The 19268-nt window shown below is 41.4% G+C and overlaps 1 protein-coding gene across 2 annotated transcripts in view; it reads left to right on the top strand.

The window, feature by feature from the left end:
• GPLD1 (glycosylphosphatidylinositol specific phospholipase D1) overlaps window positions 1–15527 on the top strand; it is a 513772-nt gene extending 498245 nt beyond the window's left edge. For both annotated transcript variants that reach the window (XM_085605993.1, XM_085605992.1), the window contains one exon: window positions 14987–15527. In XM_085605993.1, the coding sequence (XP_085462119.1) occupies window positions 14987–15064 (78 nt within the window). In that variant the 3' untranslated portion in view covers window positions 15065–15527. The remainder of the gene's footprint in view (window positions 1–14986) is intronic.
• The last annotated feature ends 3741 nt before the right edge of the window (window positions 15528–19268 follow it).

Here is a 19268-nt window from a genome sequence, read left to right as displayed (position 1 = left end):
GTGAAATAAGTATGGATTGAAATAACTTATGGGAGGGTTTATGTATAGGCGAAGATGAAAATTGTGTCTTGCGAGTGAACGTAAGAATTTCCTTGATTGAGAAAGGAGAAAGGAAAGAGAGTTCGATATCTTTCCATAATGGAGGAGTATCTGAAGTTGACTGTTTTAAACATTTAGTGAGTTGTTTAGGAAGAAAGGCATTATGGTAAGCTTGAAAATCAGGGAAATTAACACCACTGTGCGATTTATTGCGTTTAAGCATGACAAGGGACATACGTGTTTTTTTTTTATTCCACAAAAAGTTAAAATAGAGTAAAAAAAATAGAAAAAATATGAGGGAATAGTAAGTGGAATAGCAGAAATAATATAGAGGATAACAGGAACAAGCATCATTTTGATTGTGTCAAGTCTGGATAAATATAAAGGATGCCATTTAGAAATAGAGTTAGATAGCATGGTAAGAACTTAAGTCATATTTAATGATAAAGTATGCTTCATAGAGGGAGCAAACCATAGACCTAAATATTTAATTTTTGGGCATTCCATGCGATATTAGTGGATATAAAACTTGTCTAAAACATAAAACATTAAGAGGAAGGATTTTGCATTTATCAGGATTTAACTTATAACCACAAAGTGAAGAAAAGGCATTAACTTCTGCAGTGAAAGCTAGAAGAGAATATTCTGGCTTAGATAGATATAACAAGATATCATCTGCATAGATACTCATTTTAATGTGGGCTTTACCATTTTGGAAACCATGAATGTTTGGGTTTTGTTTAATTTTAGCAAGAAAAGGTTCCAATGCAAGAATGAAAAGAAGTGGAGAGAGAGGGCACCCTTGGCGGACACCTCTTTGCAAAAGTGAAAGAGTTGGAAATAGAACCGTTAGCAAAAATAGAAGCTTTAGGTGATGTATATAATAAAGAAATATAAGAAATAAATTTAGGTCCAAAACCAAACCGGGAGAGCGTTTGAAAAATAAGAGACCAATCCATACGATCAATAGCTTTTTCAGCATTGAGAGAAATAGCCACGAGTGAATGGGAATATTTGTTTGATTTATGTAAAATGTTAAAGAAATTCCTAGTGTTATCACAGATGGATCTACCTTTAATGTAGCCAGATTGTTCTGTACAAATAATAAATGGTAAACATGACTCTAATCGAAGTGCGAGTATTTTGGCAAATATTTTATAATTGGAATTAACTAAAGAAATCAGTCTCTAATTTTTACAAAGATGAGGATCTCTTCCTTCTTTAGGGATTAAGCAAATAAGAGCATCTTGAAAAGTACCATTAGAAGCAATAGAAGAACTTAAATACGCAAATAGAGAATAGAGGAGCGGTAGAAGTGATTTGGAAAAATGTGAGTAAAATTCCACGGGGAACCCATCTGGACCAGGTGCCTTCCCTGTTTTGATGAGTTTTAATGGGTGAGAAATATTCTTTACAGAGATATCATTTTCCAATGGTGAAAAATCAATATCAGTGGGGAATTGTTTCTGTATCAAAGCAAGATAATTGTGTACGTCAATAGAGTTTGGGGTGATTTCAGGGGTATAAAGAGAGATGTAATATTTCCTGAACTAATCTAAAATATCTAAAATTTTCATTGCTGTAGATGAGTCAGAGTTTAAAATATAGTCAATATTTGTACAGTCTTATCTGATCTTGAGATATGAGGCAAGATGTTTGCCAGCTTTATTCTGGTCATCATAATAGTGAGCACTACCTCTAAGAAGATAGGAGCTGGCATTTCCTGTAGATAATTTGTTATATTTAAATTTTTCTACGATGAGATTATTAAGATTGGCTTTAGAATTAGTGGCAGTATAGAGTGTCTCTAATAACTTAATATTTTTGAGAACTTCAAGTTCCTTTTTCTTTTTAGCGACATAAGAAATAATAAAGTCTCTGGCCAAAGCTTTAAAAGCGTCTCATACAACGAAGAAAGATGAAACAGAGGATATGTTATGATTAAAGAAATCAGTAATAAAGATCTCAAAAGAGGAGGTAAAAGGTAGATCAATTAGTAAAGAGGTATTAAATTGCCACCTTTTGTTGGCCACATTAACAGGGAGCAACTCTAAATCTAAGATTAGTGGAGCATGGTCAGAAATCAATATAGAACAAATATCTGCGTGTATTATGTGTTGTGTTAATGATTTAGAAACAAATAAATAGTCTATGCGTGATTGGGAAATGTGAGTAGGTGAAAAAAAAGTGTATTCACGGAGTTGTGGGTTACAGAATCTCCAAGAATCAACAGGAGACCTATGGGAAATTAGGGTGTTGAAATGTTGGTGCATTGGGGAAGGGATAAAAGGTGCCTTGGAGGAACGGTCTAAGTATGGGTCAACAACTAAGTTACAATCACCGCCAAAAATAACATATGCTGTCGAAATTGACATCAAAAGAGTAGATATGTGCAGCCAAAAATTATTTTCAGGTTTAGTAGGAGCATATACATTAAACAAAGAAATAGGTATATTGTTAACTTTGAGGTGAACAATTAACCAACGTCAGTCATCGTCTGAGGCCTCAGATAGAAAAGAAATTTTTAGTTTCTTGTGGCAAAGAATCAATGTCCCATTTCTCTTACTTGTGCCGGGAGAGGAAAAGACACTCCCCACCCATTGGTGTTTAAGTTTTAAAACTTCTGAAGTAACCAGATGGGATTCTTGTAAGAAAACAATATCTGCTTTGAGAGTAGTCTAAATGGGTAAGAACCCTCTGTTGTTTGATAGGTGTACCCAAACCTTTGACATTCCAAGAAACAACACAGAGCGTCATTTATCAAAAAATATAAGGAAAAAAGAAAAATGCACAACAATTTACAGCAAACATGAACAGAGTAAAGAATCTGCAATAATCAGAATAACAAACAACAAAGCGCTCAAATAGAGATAAGATAAGATATGAAATGAAAGAAAATGTGATAAAAGGAGAAAAGAAAAGTATAGATAAAACCAATCTCAAACAAAGGCTCAAACATGAGTGGAGAGTGTTGAGGCCACAAAGAGAAAACGGAACAGCCAGCGAAACAACTCCGGTGGAAATCACGAGGAGGTAAATGTTCCAGACGAGACTATACAGTAGAGGGTAGGAACAGGGGAGAACGACACCTGGAAAAGGGGAAACATAAGGAAAAAGACAATTATTTAGGTTCTGTCATGAAAAAGCAAATGGTAGCATTGTAAAATTACAATTGTCACAGGGAAAAAGTTTTATTATCAAGTTGAAGATGTTTTAGTGAACTTCATAGATTTGTCTCTACAACTGTCGATAAAACGCTGAAGTAAAGCTGGACCTTCGTAGCTGGTTGTTTTATCTTTATAAGTCACTTTAAAGAAGCAAGGGTGGATTAAACCAAATCTGGCATTTAAGTCTCGTAGTGCTGGTCTCATTGCTAGGAAACGTTTCTGTTTATCTGCTGTGACTTTGGCATAGTCCTGTGAGAAAAATAATTGAGAGCCTTGCCAGGAAATGCGACGTTTAAATTTGACTGCCTGCAAAACTTTCAACAAGTCAGTATATTCTAGGAAGTATGGTATTACGTCTCTTGGTTTATGTTGAGGTGTTGAAGTATGGGGAATACGACCAAGTCTGTGTGCTAATTGTATATTTAATCAAGGAGATTGCGGAAATTCCAGTACTCGCGGAAGAAATGATTGAACCAAAGATATTGGATTGGAGCCTTCCAATCCTTCAGCTAGACCATAGATGCGCAGATTTTTGCGTCTACTACAATTTTCAAGATTTTCCACTTGTTTCTGAAGTTGGAGGATTTCTGCTTTCATAGGAAGAATTTGCTGTGAAGAAACTTGTAAAAATTCGACCTGAAACTGCACTGAATTAATCTTGCTTTCAAGAGTAGACCATTTATCCTCTATGCCTTGTAGATGAGTATTTGTCTCCTCCATATATGGCTTGAGAGCTCGTATTTCATCTAGAAGCAACTCCAAGGATGCTGGTCGAGGAGAGGTGGTTGGCGAAGGAGGGTCTTTTTTGACTCGCTTAGTGGAGGACAACACTGACGAAGGAGTTGGCTTACACGCATTTTTCCCATTCAATAAAGGCGAAGGAGTGCGAGAAGTAGGAATAAATGTGGATGCAGTGGATGAAGATTCTGCAAGATGAGGCATTGTGGTTGGTGTTGAGTCTTCCATATCACTTTGCAATACTGAAAAGGGGTTGGAGAAAGGCACTTCAGAGGATTTAGCACGTAGAGTAGAAGTAGAAGATGAAGCAGTGCCTTACCAGGTTTGATTCTCCCCATAGACATGTATACTCCAACAACAAAGGGCATTTTGTGTTTTGGAATGCAGAAAAATGCACTCAAAACAACGTTGGTAGGTATAAATAATACAACCAGCTGAGAATTAGTAAGTCTTATATGCAAATATTAGTTGTTTCAATGAAATAACACAACCAGCTAAGATTTAGTAATCTTTATGTGAGAATGTTAGCTGTTTCAATGAAATTCAGGCAGTTTACATGTTAGATATATGAAAAGTTTGATATTAGAGGAAAATATGTTGAAAGGATGCGGAGCAACAAATTCGTAATATATCCTTACATGTTTCTTTCCTCAGTGAAATTTCTATTAGTGAGGAGCCAGTGCCGTGAGAAGCGTTTTGAAGGAATCAAAATGGCGGTCACGAATCAGTCACGGAACGCGCCGCAGCCTCAAAACAAAATGCGTGAAAATGGAACCTTACCACACTTAGAGAGCGGCATCGTATGATGCAGGAATGGTTCCGCAAGTGGGTCCTGGGGTCGGGGTATGTGTCGGAAAGCTTCCACTGGTCAAAGATGCAACATTCCTCGGAGTGTGACACAGAGCGGCGTCAACCAGCCGCCATCCTCAGTGGCGTCAGATCACGCCCCCAGGGGGAACTCTCTTGACACTCAGATAGAGAGAAAGTGACAATAGATTGTGAGCTGTTTCTAGAGGGGTATTAGTGTAGGATTAGATGGATGAATAGTCCTCTTGAAAGAGGTGCATTTTCAGCACTCACTTGAAGGAATGACAATTCTTCGTGATCCAGTGGTCGAGAGTTACACATTGTGGACAAATAAATTGCAAAGCAGCATCCAACCCAGTTCATATTGTAAGGTGTTTCGATCCAGTTCATCGTCTTTAACAGGAAGTGTTGGTAAGGCATCTTCCTGCAAACTGTAGTGATTTTCTAGGTATGCAGTAAGAATAATGCTGTTTTAGGAACCTGGGACGAATCTTAAAGGTGACCTAGTGGGCCACGCATAAAGATTTAAAATCAACTGGTTCCACTGTGGTGCAGCGTATGTAGCAGACCTTTGGTAATACACAAAAAGGAACTATTCTCATTGTCCATTCATGAGGTTCACTAGTCATCACAGTCGGGAAATTTTTAAGAATGGTAAGGAGTCTAAAGATTTTCCTCAAAAAGCAGTGGTGACAGATTCCAGTATTTACCAAACTTGCTTTTCACATTCGTAGCAGAGAGTGGGACATTTCCAAGGAATACTTGCAGGATTTCACAGGCTGCGTGATATGAAGCAACCCTACCATCAGTCCAGCTGGGACTGAGGGTCAAATGGCTGGTTCCAGGAAATTGCCAATATCAGCAAATGAGTAGTAAACATTGCCTTTTCCTGAGATGGAGCAGTTGTTTTACAGATCACCTGTGAGTCATCTGCGTAGTTGTAGAAGTTTATGTTCCAAGGTGGGAAAATCACAATCAGGGGATGCAGAGACAGGTTAAATAACAGAGGTGATAATGCCAGGGGCTGTGGAATTTTGCAAGCCAAATGGTTCTGGATTGACGAAAATTGCAACACCGCTGCTATTGTGCTCTTGCATGATGGAACAATGCAGCCCCAAAGAATGCTAGCATTAGGCTCCTGTGTTCCCGGAGGTGCCGCAGTGATTGGTTGTGTGGAAGGCAGCTGAGAGATCTGAAAGGATGAGTGATCTGACAACGGTGCCATTGGGCTCTTACATGATGGAACAATGCAGCACCCAAGAATGCTTGTGTAGGAGAGTAGGATCTGCTTTTATGGTTACCCCCACTTTTTGCTTGATGTTACACTGTTTTTGACTAGTCTGACTGGGATCCTGCTAATCAGGACCCCAGTCTATCTGCTTTCTCCCTAAAATATTATGCCACATACTTAGGTACACTCCAGATTGGATACTGGGGTACCCTTATCAGTCCCTAGTATATGGTACACATGTACCCAGGGCATGGGTACCCCAGAGGCCTCCCATGGGCTGAAGCATATATTATGCCACCCATGAGAGGCTATGCAAAATGAAACTACAGGCCTGCCATTGCAGCCTGTGTAAGATGGTGCATGCACCACTTACTTTAGATATAGGTTTACTATATCTATAGGTCACTTCACTTAAAACCTATTAGTCACCCCTCTAGCAGGCCTTGACAATCCTGAAGGCAAGGTGCTGGGTTTTACGTGAGAGGGTGCCCCTGCATGAGCAGAGCCCCTCTGCAGCCTTCGGAGACCATTCTCCCGGGTTGTCAGTGACGCAGCCAGACATACAGGCAGAGGTGCATTATATGCTCACTTAAAATGCTATCTCGAAAACGGCTGCAACAAAATATGTCATGTTTGACATCAAACACCTTGGAATCATACCGTGATGGGAGGTATGATTCCACCCTTCTGAAGTGAGCTTCGTGGGGTCACTGGTCTTCCCGGTACCAACCTTCTCATCCCGGGCAGTACAAAATGGTTGCTGCCGACAAGAGACACATTTCTGCCCTCCTGCTGAGCCAAGCTCGAGCAGGGGCAGGCAGGACAATAGGCATCCTGTCACAGGGAGGTGTGACCTCCTCCCAGAAAGGATTTAGTGTATTGGGGCTGGGTGGGTGCACTTCCAAAGTGCCTGAAAGTCTACATCTGGGGCACACTTGGTGTCACTGTGCATTGTCCAGTTCAAACCAGTCCTGGGAGCTGTTGGCCCCTGCTCTGGAACGAAACTGGACAAAGGACAGGGCAGTATCCTCCCCACTGTCCTGACCCTCCCCTGGGATTGTCCCCTGAATCTCTCCAACCATCTCCAGTGGGTAGAAAATGGCTTACCTGGCTGTATGACCCTAAATTCGACCTGGACAAGATTCTGAACAAAAAAACACTGATCTTCGACCATCTGGACACACTGGAATTTGACTGGGCCCAACTTTGTCCAAAGCATCGTTTGTGCCCGTGCACCATACAGACTCCGTGCAGGACCTGTGGAGCATCAAGGACAACTGAAGTTATCTCCCTTGGGGTGAAGGCACCATAACACAGCTTACTGGTCTGCTGATCCTGAGCTCCTGTGGACTCCGAAGGCTCCAATAACACAGGAGGTGGGTTCCCATGTTCCTTGAGGTTAAGCTGCCCTCTCACCAAGTCTGAGGCCAGTATCCTTCGTGGGGACTGCATAACTTGAACCCCTGTGCACCGCATACTCTTGCAAGTGCATATGCTTGTTGGCATTTTCCACCTAAGTGCATTGGGCTATGAATAGCCCCAACCTCTGCGCACATTTCATTCAAAGGACTTTGGCCTCCTCGCACTCTGTGCCCTGCAAGCTGTGACTTTGTGAAACTGCTAGAAGTCCCCTTGCGACTCCTGTGCCTTTGCCCTGTGGGTCTATTTGAGGGACTACACTGTTTTTCTTGGGCTCCCCTGGTTGCTCCAGGCTTGCCCTGACTCCCCTTGCTGTGGTGAGTCTCCTGGTCCTTGCTGGACCAGACCGTAACCTTACTCGACCTTCTTCGTGGGTTGCCGCTGCCAAGGCTTGTTGGTGCTCCCGCCATACACCGACCCCTCAGCACTCGACATCCTTTGTGGGACAGCTCGTATCCGTCTCCTGGCCATCCTCAACGTCTCCTGGTCCCCGTGGCTGCAGAGTCAAGGTCTCCATCTTCACACCTGAAGCACCCGACAGCGGTGGGCATTAGCCCCTGGTCACTCCTGAGTGACCCAGACTCTGTCCCCTCTGTTTTCATGTTCCTTCCATCAAGAATCCACCTGTGGGTTCCACCGGACACTCTTCTTCTTTCCAGCAGTAGCATTTCTTTGAAGACTCCCATTGAGATCGACAATGGTTTCCGACACCACTTCACCCCTATGCACCCGGCTTCCCTGGCATAGGTAACTCTGGTACTTTGGTATCCACGGGTGGGGTGGCTCTCCAACCTTCTATGTTTTAAATGGTCTCTTAGTAATCCACTGGAAGGGTCCTTAAACTTTAAAACTGTAACGGTGACTCTCCCATTGAATTGTACGTAGCACGCGGTTGTGTTCTCACACTGCACCCATGCTCCGTGAGGTCCTTCCTTACTCACCTTGGGTGGTTCCCTGGGGTCAGTGATTCTACAACCTCTAGACACTGTCTTGACTTAAGTCGTGATTCTTATACCACTATTTTAGTATATGGTTTGGTCTCCCCCTGGAGCCCATTGTGTATTAATGCTACTTACGTTTGTTTCTGTGCTACAGTATTGTGTGCTTTGGGTATATCTGCGTGTAGCAGATACTGTGAGGTATTTAAGGTGTGTTATAATAATAAATACAAATTTGTATAAGTACTGTGTGGTTCTCCTTTCATTTAACCAATACAATAAGTTTGCATTCTGGTAAAACAAGCTGCTGAACATTCCTTCAAGACTAAACCTGAAGGCTGCTCTCCACAGCTACCACTTGGATAGCTTTCTAAGGTTATCTTTGACCTCTTAAATCACCATAAGGGTGTTTGGAATGGTGAAAGGTACCCACTTTATTTAGCGGACATCATATAGCAGGCCGACTTCACAAAGCTAGCATTAGACTCCCACATTCCTGCAGGTGCCCCAGTGATTGACTGTGTGGAAGGCAGCTGAGAGATCCCAAAGGATGAGTGATCCGACACCGCCCTCATGAGCCAGCTGATTTGGTTTATGTACAGGCCTGCAGTTTGCCAAGTATGTTATTCACCTTGATAGCTGACTGCACCTGTTTTGACTGCTGGCTCCAGTAGTTGTGATGGACAGTGTAAGTTGGAAGTTTGTATAATATTGGGAATATGTGATAGATCCAACGGAGGCTATTTTAATGGGTAAGGGAAAAATGCAATTTTAACATATCAAGGAACTTCTTCAGCTGTTAAAGATAAACACATTTTCTCAACACATAATCTGGTGAGTACCAACAATGAAAAGATAGACCTAATCATTTAGAATGAACAACTGTGAAAAGGAAACACATGGGCCTTTTTCTACAGGATTATATTGACCTACTCCCACTCCCTGGGCTGGACTGCATTTGGGAGAGGGGCAAACCTATATTTGTCTCAAGTTCCTATTTTAAATTTTTGAAAGGTAATGGTTTTATGTGTGTATTTGGGCTCCTATTTATTAAGGTGAAAGGTCTCCTTCCACAAGGTTATTCATCGAGCTACATAGTGGTACAACAGGTTGTAGTCAGGGTTAGATACGAGCCAGGATTATGATACCTGATTTTAAGTAGTGAGACTCACGATCAAACGATAAATGTAGACCATATTTTTGGAGTATAGTTATTTACGTTTCAGTGATCATGAAGGAAATGTGCTGGTGGGCAATGAACTGTGCTTGCAAGACTTAGCAAGTGGGTCTTGATAGCCTGCTTCAGTTCTGGAAGGTGAGAGGGTGATACAGAGCAAACTAAGAAAGGCATTACATAGGATGGAGAGAGACATTCAAATGATCAAAACCTTAAAGACCTAAACAAGAATATTGGGTTCCTTCACAGATAACAGGCTCAGCATTTCATTGTGTGTATATATACACAAAACATTGGCAAAGTGCAGTGTGACTGGTGTACAATGACTAAGTAAAACTTTTAGGGTCAGATTTACAAGCCCCTTGCATGACTTTTGCGCCGCCGTTGCATCACTTTTGTGACGCATTCACAGCGTAAATGTTGCAGCCCATTTACAACGTGACTTATCTAGGATGATGCGTCATGTTGTAAAGCCCTGCGTCACATCATACCTGTGCAGGTGTAATGTATGTATGCAGGGTGTGCGTTCCCAAGCAAAAAGCCATGTAGAACTGACACTGCCTCACTCTACGCCTTCACTGCGTCAAAATCCCTATGCCTGCTCAGACCAGGCATAAGGAATGATGCAGGGCTTTTTGAATGGGACTCACCCATCTATTGTGGCGCATTGCTGGAGTTGTGTCACTTTCATGAGCAACTCCAGCAATGTGTCACTTTAGCGCCAACAGATGCATCAGAATTTCCGACGCATCTGTTAATCCTTGCGCCATGGAGCACTGTATTGTAAATACAGTGCATCCATGGTTCCGCAAGGACATTCAACGTTGACGCAAGAAACCTGACGCATCTATGCAGATGCATCAGTTCCTTGTAAATCTGCCCCGCAGAGCTTAGAAGGTGTTGGACCTTGCTGAACGAGCTTTGAGGGTGTTTCACTGAGAGTCAGCCTACACGCAGCCTGTAGAGTGTGGTCGGTGATTGTCTGGGGAGTTTCAACATCGTTTTTGGAGCAAAATTCATAATTTTGTCACAAGTGGGGAGAAAAATGATGGCATGCCCATTGATAAAACTTGCAGCAGTCCTGCTTGTTCAGTACTTGAGTGTTCATGAAGGTCTGCAAAGACTGATTGGAATGGATGCTAATACTAAAAAGTAGTTGGAAAGTAGAGGTGGGTGAGCCACTGAAAGCTTGAGCTAGGCTTGAGCCAGAAGCCTTGATCTGGCTCGGCTCGAGGACCTCTTTGAACCACCGGAGGTCATGTGGCCTAGTGGCTACAGCTGCTGACCATGCAACATGGGTAACCAAGTTTGAATACTCGCCATGGCTCATCATCCTGTGAACCGCAGGAAATCTCCCTCTGCTGAAAAACAAACATGTAACATAGTCTGTGTCTGCTGTGAAGTGCTCTATGTCCTTGGGTCAGGTTTGTGCTTTGTATAACTTCCAAAAATAAAAATTGGGTTCTCTCTGTCACCCACTCTCTAATCTCATCCTCCAAGAATTAAAGACCAAGCAGTAAGCTTCAATGTCTTAAAGAAGTACCTACAGAGTGGCTGAATTGCACAGTGTGAAACTGGAGAATATGCTATCAACCCCAGCTTTCATGCTTCACCAAATTGTATGGTCTTAGACAACTTCTTTATTTCACCAGGCTTCTTTTTTGTTCATTATCACATATGAGAGCACCTTCCAATACATGAGTTCAGGTTGTGCGCTGTACAGAAACCTCTCTTGCGCTGAATCTAAAAGACTATAATGTTGCACCTTCTATAACAAGATTCCAGGTCAGATATAGGTTACACATGACATGTGTCTTGCCTCTTTGGTCACTAATAGCATTATTGTCAGGCCAGGGGCAAACTTATCTGAATTTTAAAGACATTTTATCATATTCCACTGGTGGAGCAGGTAAATCAAAATTTTGTATACCTTCTCTATTTTGCATGAACATACTAATTACGTAATCATTCTAAATACTAACTTGTATTAAATTGTTTGGAGTGTTATTACTAATCAATTTTACACCTTGATAAACACAAGATACATGTGGGAGTAAATGCTGATTGCATGGCTAATAACTCTATTAATTAACTGTGGTACGCATATTAACCGTAGGATGTGTTGAAATCGAATTGCATGATTTATGTTGCTTTTGTAATGGTTGTGCTCCTGGTATTGCGGAATGGTGAGTATTATCTCTTTAAATGTTGCTATAAGCTAGGAAAATACTAATATACATTGGGATTAGTGTGGGTTTAAACATTAGAATCTTCATTTCCGTATATTAATTACTTTTATGTTTGTTTTGCTTAAGTTGGCATTCGGGCCTACTTGGCCGCGATATTCAAAATGAAGTTCGGAAGTGGCCACCGTCGTGTGAGCGCGATGTCTACTGCGCAGACTCGGATGGCTCTGAACATCTCCAAGCGTCCTACAAACCAGGCTGTGTGTTTCTCGTCAAGGATAGGAACGTGGAGGATTGCCAGGACTCAGCTAGTGTGAATGACAGAAAACACAATGGTGACCTGTATCCAGAGGTCTACATGTTGTTTCTTCTGAACTTTTTGCATGAGAACTGTACAAATTAAAGGATGACATATTCAATTCCCTGAGAACCAAGAAAACCTGGGAACAGAGTCTAATATTTCGGATTTTAGGGCTTAGCCAATCAGGATTTTTCTACTCTTAGGAGATGTTGCGCATTATCCGAGAATTTATTATATAAGGGGAACTTTAGAAGAGGGTGGGTAGAAGTGCGTTTCGAATTTCCGTTGCTAGTGAGGAGGATCGATTTGCTAGCATGATTACCTGGTCCTTTGGATATGGTTGGGACTGTATCGTGCCGAGCGAAATAACTTTTCCTGAACTTTGGGTCTTAACCTGCATTTGACTGAATGATTTTACCAGAAGGGATCATTGATTCGAGTAGGGCTGATGGGTTTTCGGGAAATGGTCACCTGTGTAAAAATTTAGGTAAATATAATTGTTATGCATATTTGTGCCAAATTATTCATTGAAACTGATCTGATTAAATACTGACTATGCCAACAAAAGAGAATTAATTAGATAAACTAAACATTGACTAACAAAAATGAGTTTGTAATTCTTTTAATAAGGTATTGATTAATCAAAGGTGCCGAAGCTTTAATCTGTTTTATCTGGTTCTAAATCACCATCAACCAAGTGGTGGAGTGCCTTGATGTTAAGGTTAGGATTCTACAGGTGCAGATGTATAGAATGTATATAATGTAAAATATTTCCTTCCTATAGGTAATAAGGTTCCCCCCCCACATGTCCAGCGCTTCTTTTTGTCCTGTGCACAGATTCGAGTGAGACGTATGAGTGTTGGTGTTATGGGCCCACCAATGAATGAATGTATGAATGAGTTAGTGTGGTGATGAGTCTGTGACATAGGGGGAATATGTAAATTTGCCCTTGTCCGCTGGAGCACCACCATGAGGTTTGTTGCATGATTTAAATGCCAAATATTTTCAAGTCTTGGCTCGTGCATGCGCTCTTGGAGCCTGAGCTGACCCTTGCTCTGCTCTCCCTGTTAATTTGTTTGCTCTCCCACCTCTGTTGTAAAGTCAGCTAATGCAGGAGGAGACACAAGACACAAAGGATGCAATTTACATAGTGGATCCAAATTGGATGTCAAGGTTTCACGCTGAATCCAGTCAGCCGTTCTTTAGAAGCTGAAGAGGCAGGTTTGTTGAGCTGTGCCAAAGACAATTAAATCAAGACAATTGTCTTACATGGAAACGTTAGTTAAGATCTTTCTTGTATTAAATGAATTTATGCTAAAAAAAAACAGCGTTTGGCATGGTTATTTCCGAATTAAAACGATTTTTAACAAACAACTATCCTTTGTTGCACAACTGAATGAAATGGTGAAATTAGAAGAATTTAAGTACACTTTCCAAAATAAACCTGAAACTGGAACAGGGAGGCCTAATTCTTTTGGGATTCTAATGGAGAGACCAGCGAAATAGGGAGCAACATTTAAAACGCTGTGGGGCATATTATTAAGCCTCTATCGCCACCACAACGTCACTTTTTGTGATGTTGTGGTGGCGATAGGGTCAGCTCCCTATTATCAAGGCAGCGTTAACGCTGCCTTGATAATAGTGCCCCTTTCACGTTAAAGTTAGCGTGAAAGGGGGCGTGCAGTGGGTGTTGCGGTGGGCGTTCCACCTTAACAAGTATTGAATTCGACGATGCCACCTATTATCAAGGGCGGCGATAATAGGTGGTAGCGCCAAACTTAAGACCAGGAAAATCCTGGTCTTAAGATGGCGAAAAGAGAAGAAATGCTTTATTTCTCCTCTTTTTTGCTTTTCCCATGTGTGCTGCCTTGTGCAACACACATGGAAAAAGCAAAATGCCATGGTTTGTTTATGTACAGGAAGGTGTCCCTTCCTGTACATAAACAAACCTTTTTTAAAAATGCCATTTTGTAACTTACATGTGTGCTGCATGAAGCAGCACACACGTAAATTACAAACTGGCATTTTAGGTTGGTTTATGTGCAAGAAGGGACACCTTCTTGTACATAAACAAACCTCCGTGCTCGCAGGCACCCTTGCACTCTGGTGCAAGGGTGCCTGCGTTGGCGCTAAGTTGTAAAACTTAGCGCCATCGCAGGGGGAAACGCGAGGCTGCACCATATCCTTGATAATATGGTGCAGCCTCGGGTTTCCGAAGTGGCGCAGAGAGGCGTTAAGCCAAGAAGGCTAGCGCCTCTCTCTGCCACTTCCTTGCTAATATGCCCCCGTGTCTTATGCTCCGGTAACATACATCTAGTACGAGAGCACATATGCGACGCCCAGAAGTCGTAAGTGTCTTAAACCAAACTGTAAATGCTTCAGCGGCCTGCTCTAGGGGGTACTTGGTAGAGACGTGAAATGAAGAACACTTTTTTTCCATGCCACAAAAAGATCATCTTAAATTATTCAGCAAGGAGCTCTCCTCTTTCGACAAACCCTTCACAACTAAAACCCTTAGATAGAAGCAAATAAAGTGACTCTATACTGAATGTTAAAAACAATGGGGCAGATTTATGAGCCCCTTGCGCCACTTTTGCGTCACTTTTCCCATGTTAAAAGTGACGCAAAAGTGGCGCAAGGGGCTCATAAATCTGCCCCAATGTGCACAATTTAACAACGAATACAATCTGTAATGTGTGTTATTTTGATGTTATTGCTCCTGATTCCCACCCGCCTTCGTCGCGTTGCACCTTCAAGCAGATTGCGAGAAGGATGTAACTTAAAAAATGCTTTATAACTATGAAACAAATATTTTGGTTAACCACATTTCTAGAAAGTAATATTGCTATATTTTATGAATAAAAAAAATATGTATAAAAAAAGCAAAAAAAGGATTTCTGTCACGTCCATGAGTAAATATTCGCAGTATTTAATTCACCATCATGAAGAAATAAGTTTGTCATATTCTGATTGTAATTTTCAGAGCGATGTGGTGGTAGCTGCTGAGAAAAGTTCGTGGAAAGCCAGACTTGCTGGAGTTATTCATGTGTACAGCCTATGAAACCTCTACAGAGTGCGGCGCTCAGTTACACAGTTCCTCACAATTGCTTCTGCTGATTATTACACTGAGATACCCGGGGATATAATTTGAGATTATAATTAATATTTTATAATAAACCTTAACAGATTCATTTACCTGGCATAATGTGTTTTATGACAGTAGTTAATAAATAGGAATATGTAAAAATGGAAAATATAATATTGATAGGTTTGAAATCGTTTTTGCATAGTCTAACACAATAATATAGCAATACGCGAAATATTGAACCTGAAAATGCATATTAGGTTCAACGTTAGAAAATGTGCCTTTATTTAGGATATAAATGTGGAAAAACATGCTGTTTATTGTCTGCAGAAAGCTTTCATTTCTATTGGTCTTCACTTGCTAGGCCGCACTGCTCATTTATTAAATATTGTCCCTTTAAGACATATAATGCTTTCAATAAAATAGTGATTTAAAATCGAACTCTAGGGCATGACTTTTTGTGAAATGGGCTGTGTTCCTTGAAAATGTATTCTTTCTTTCCTCACACCATATGACTTCTTCATAATTAGATTGTTTTCTTTACCACATATGGATAATGAACAAGTATTAATGAAAGAAAATGCTTGCTGCAGCTTACATTTCGCGATTTAACCAGGACATGCCAGAATTTGAACGTTTCATTTCATAGAAAAGCTCATTGTTAAAAGGTGGGAAACCAGACAGCTTACAGGGTAGGCTTTCAAAAGGTTCTCATGAGAACCTTCTTAGATGTAACTTCTTGCAATATGTTGTAGTCAATTCTAACGGATGTATGACAGAACAACACATTCTATTGTAATGCATGCCGTTACAAGGTGGCCGTTACAATGAGAATGCCATTACCATGCCTAACTTTTACCATGCATGTTTTTACAATGATTGTGCCTTTGCCACACATGCCTTTACAACAAATTTAGGTGTAAAAGCATGAATGTTAAAGGCATATGCATGGTAAAGGTTTTCTCTGATCCCAGCTCTGAGCCCTAAAACCGGCCCCTGGCTCAACCTCCCCCCCCCCCCCAGCCCTTTAAAAAAAAAACAGCCCAGCCCTGAGCTCTAAGACTGGACCACTGACGCAACCCCTCTTTTACTCAAGCCGGAGCCCTAAAACTGTAGCCCTAGCACAACCCCCCCCCCGCTGGTCCCGGTTCAAAGCCCTAAAACAGGTTCCTGGCGCAACGCCCCTCCCCCCCAGCACCCAGCCCTTAAAAACACCCCACTAAAAGCCCTAAAGCCGGACCCGGCCCTGAATCGACCCCCCCCACACTGCTTCCTGTGCAATTTCCGTAACCTCACAACGAGTCAGCTCTTCAAGGCTGATGCGCAGGTCATTTTTTCCCTACAGAGGAAGCAGAAGAGTCTCTTCTTCTCCTCTAACAAAGCTGATTGCCACACATATGCCTTTACCACCATTACCATGCATAAGCCCTTACCACCAGTACCATTCATATGCCCTAACCATTCATACCTTTACAACGTAATTCATTGTAAGGTCATGCGTGGTAAAGGAATATGCATTATAAAATTACACGTGGTAAATGCTGTGCGAGGTAACAGTAGTCGCATTGTAATAACTGCATTGTAAAGGCTATGCGTGGTAACAGCCACATTGTAATGGCTGTTTCTCATTTCTAACAAACGTAATGCTGGAGGGAACGTTTACTATGGAAAACGCGTGAGAAGACGACGGACTATCGGAAGACTTTTTGCCATTGGAAAATGATGATGAAATACACCTGTTTTTGCAACATGTTTAGCTGCTTTCTGTATAGTATGTGTACCTAGATAGAGAGCTCAAAGAGACTCTTCCCATGCATCCTTAATCCGCCATGCCCCTTGCCACTTTGTTGTGCTAGCCCGACTTGCCATAAACGACTGCTTACGGTGATTCTTTTTGTTTTCCTTACGCTTTTTGAGGAGAAGTTACATGTTTATGTTGATCATAGCTACTGCTGTGATTCTTTCCTTCTATTTTTTTATTGACGGTTGCTACTGTAATTGTTAGGAGAAATGGTCTGAGTCTCCAGAACAACTCTTCATGGGAATTGTGTTCTTCCATTTAGCTATTTGATCCCGCTCCGAAATCTACTTGCTCTTTTCCAGAAAGAACTCTTTATGGATTCTTGTTAGGGTAGAATAGGTCCTTCAGTTTAGAATAGAGATATTACTGTGAATGGAACAAGCTGTTTTATTTTTTCTATGGTTGTTCTAATCAAATGTATCTCTTAATATTTCTGTAATCGATTTGCCACTAATTTGAATAAAAGAACACAAATATTGACTAATCTACTAAATGAGAGAATAAACTTTTTAAACTTCACCAACTCTCTCTTTATTGACTGAACATAAAATGTAAATATGGATGTCATTGTAGTTTAACGCTCCATTCGAAAATGGTGACAAAGATTCACTGGCCACAAATGGTGTGGAAATTCCAGGTTCTATGAGTAAGTTTAATGTTATTTGGGGAAATTTTACAGAGATTTCCGCACTGGCAATGTGAATTTAAGAAGTCTGATTGGACAATGTGCAACCTGTTTAAAAAATTGAAGAGAATACAATAAGATATAAAAGTGGAAAATAGGATGAAAGAATAGAAAATATGGTGTAGACAAATTAGGGGACAAAATGAAGAAAAACATACACAATAATTGTTTAAATTAGGGGAAGACAATAGAAATATTTTTTTTATAAACACATTTCTATTGGTTTTTGAGGCATAAGTACAACAAAAAAAGTAAAATACAAAAGCTTTACAGTGCACCACCCATACCCAGGTCTTCAGGAAGATCAAGATGGATCACAAATGTTGGGTGTCACGACCCCAGACAAACCCAATATTCCATAGTATTCCCCCACTTGCCCCATATCTTATTATATTTGCAGAGACAGCCCCTGGTGATATATATCAGCTCTTCCTGCTTGGCACACCAATCCATAACAGCCCTCCACTCGGTTAGTTTCGGAGGGTGTTTGCATTTCCACTTGCGCGCAATGTCCTTCTTAGCGACCACTATTGCTGGACCCAGATACTTCTAGTCCCCTCGAGCACCACCAACCTTATACAGGAGGCCCAGCAGTGCCAGTTTGGGTGGCAGCTCAATTGATCTACCTAGAACTCGGAGAAACAGTGGGCCATTAGTTGCCAATAATGTGCGACATAAAAGCACTGCCACAAAATATGGAAAAAATCAGCATTTGGAAGTAAGCCATGGGGGCAATGATGTTCGCGGAAAATGCCTGTGCATCAGAGCCTCTGTGGCATGAAATTGGTCATGTGCAGATAGTGTAGTTGTATCGTCCGCAGGCACACTGGCATAACATGTTCACGGGGGCATGCATGCCTCCCGCCATTCGGTGTCCTCCAGGATTCTCACCCACTGTTCCCAAATGTGGTTGAGTGTCTCGAGCCCTATGGAGCACTAGTACAGACCATGGAACAGTAGATCTGGGAGGAGGCCATCGTGTCCCAAGCGTCCCTTTAACAGCTTCGCCTCCAGTGGGCTGAATTAGGGTAAATCTGTGAGGTTTGTGCGGTGTATTGTGAGTGCATGTCGAAGTTGTAAATATTTATGAAATTGAGTATGTAGAAAGTTTAAAGGTAGTCTGCAGGTCCCAAAATGAGTGCATATGGTGTAAGTCTATAATTATCCAGGTTTTTAAGAAATGTGCAAGATCTGATCCCCAACGCTACAGACCCATATCCCTCATAGATTCCATGGTTAAGGTTATGGGGAGGGTGATTCTCTGCAGATTATTCTCTTGGCTGGATCATAATAATGTAATATTGAATTTGTAATATGGGTTCAGGCCAGGGAAAGATACCTTAGATCAAGGTTTTAACTTACAACTGGTCATTGGGATATATACAGTAGCCAAGGGAGGCATGTTAAATCTTGCTTTCATGGATTTAACATCTACCTTTGATCGAGTCAACAGAGCTAAACATTGGCTTCTGATTATTAATATACGGGCGAGTCCCAATCTGGATTTAGAGCCGGCTACTGCACAGAGTCCACTCTCCTAGGAGTCACTGAAACCATACGCAGGCTTCTGGATAAAGGGGAAACGGTGGCACTCATTCTTCTTGATCTGAGTGCCGCCTTTGATACGGTATCCCATTCCACCCTCCTTAGGGCACTGCAGTCTCTGGGAATTGTTGGATCAGCATTAGAATGGA

This window comes from Triturus cristatus, chromosome 5_1 (genome assembly GCF_964204655.1).
Source record: "Triturus cristatus chromosome 5_1, aTriCri1.1, whole genome shotgun sequence".
Classification (NCBI taxonomy): Eukaryota; Metazoa; Chordata; class Amphibia; order Caudata; family Salamandridae; genus Triturus; species Triturus cristatus.
Note: the sequence above shows the minus strand (reverse complement) of the source record. Positions and strands in the feature narration are given on the sequence as shown.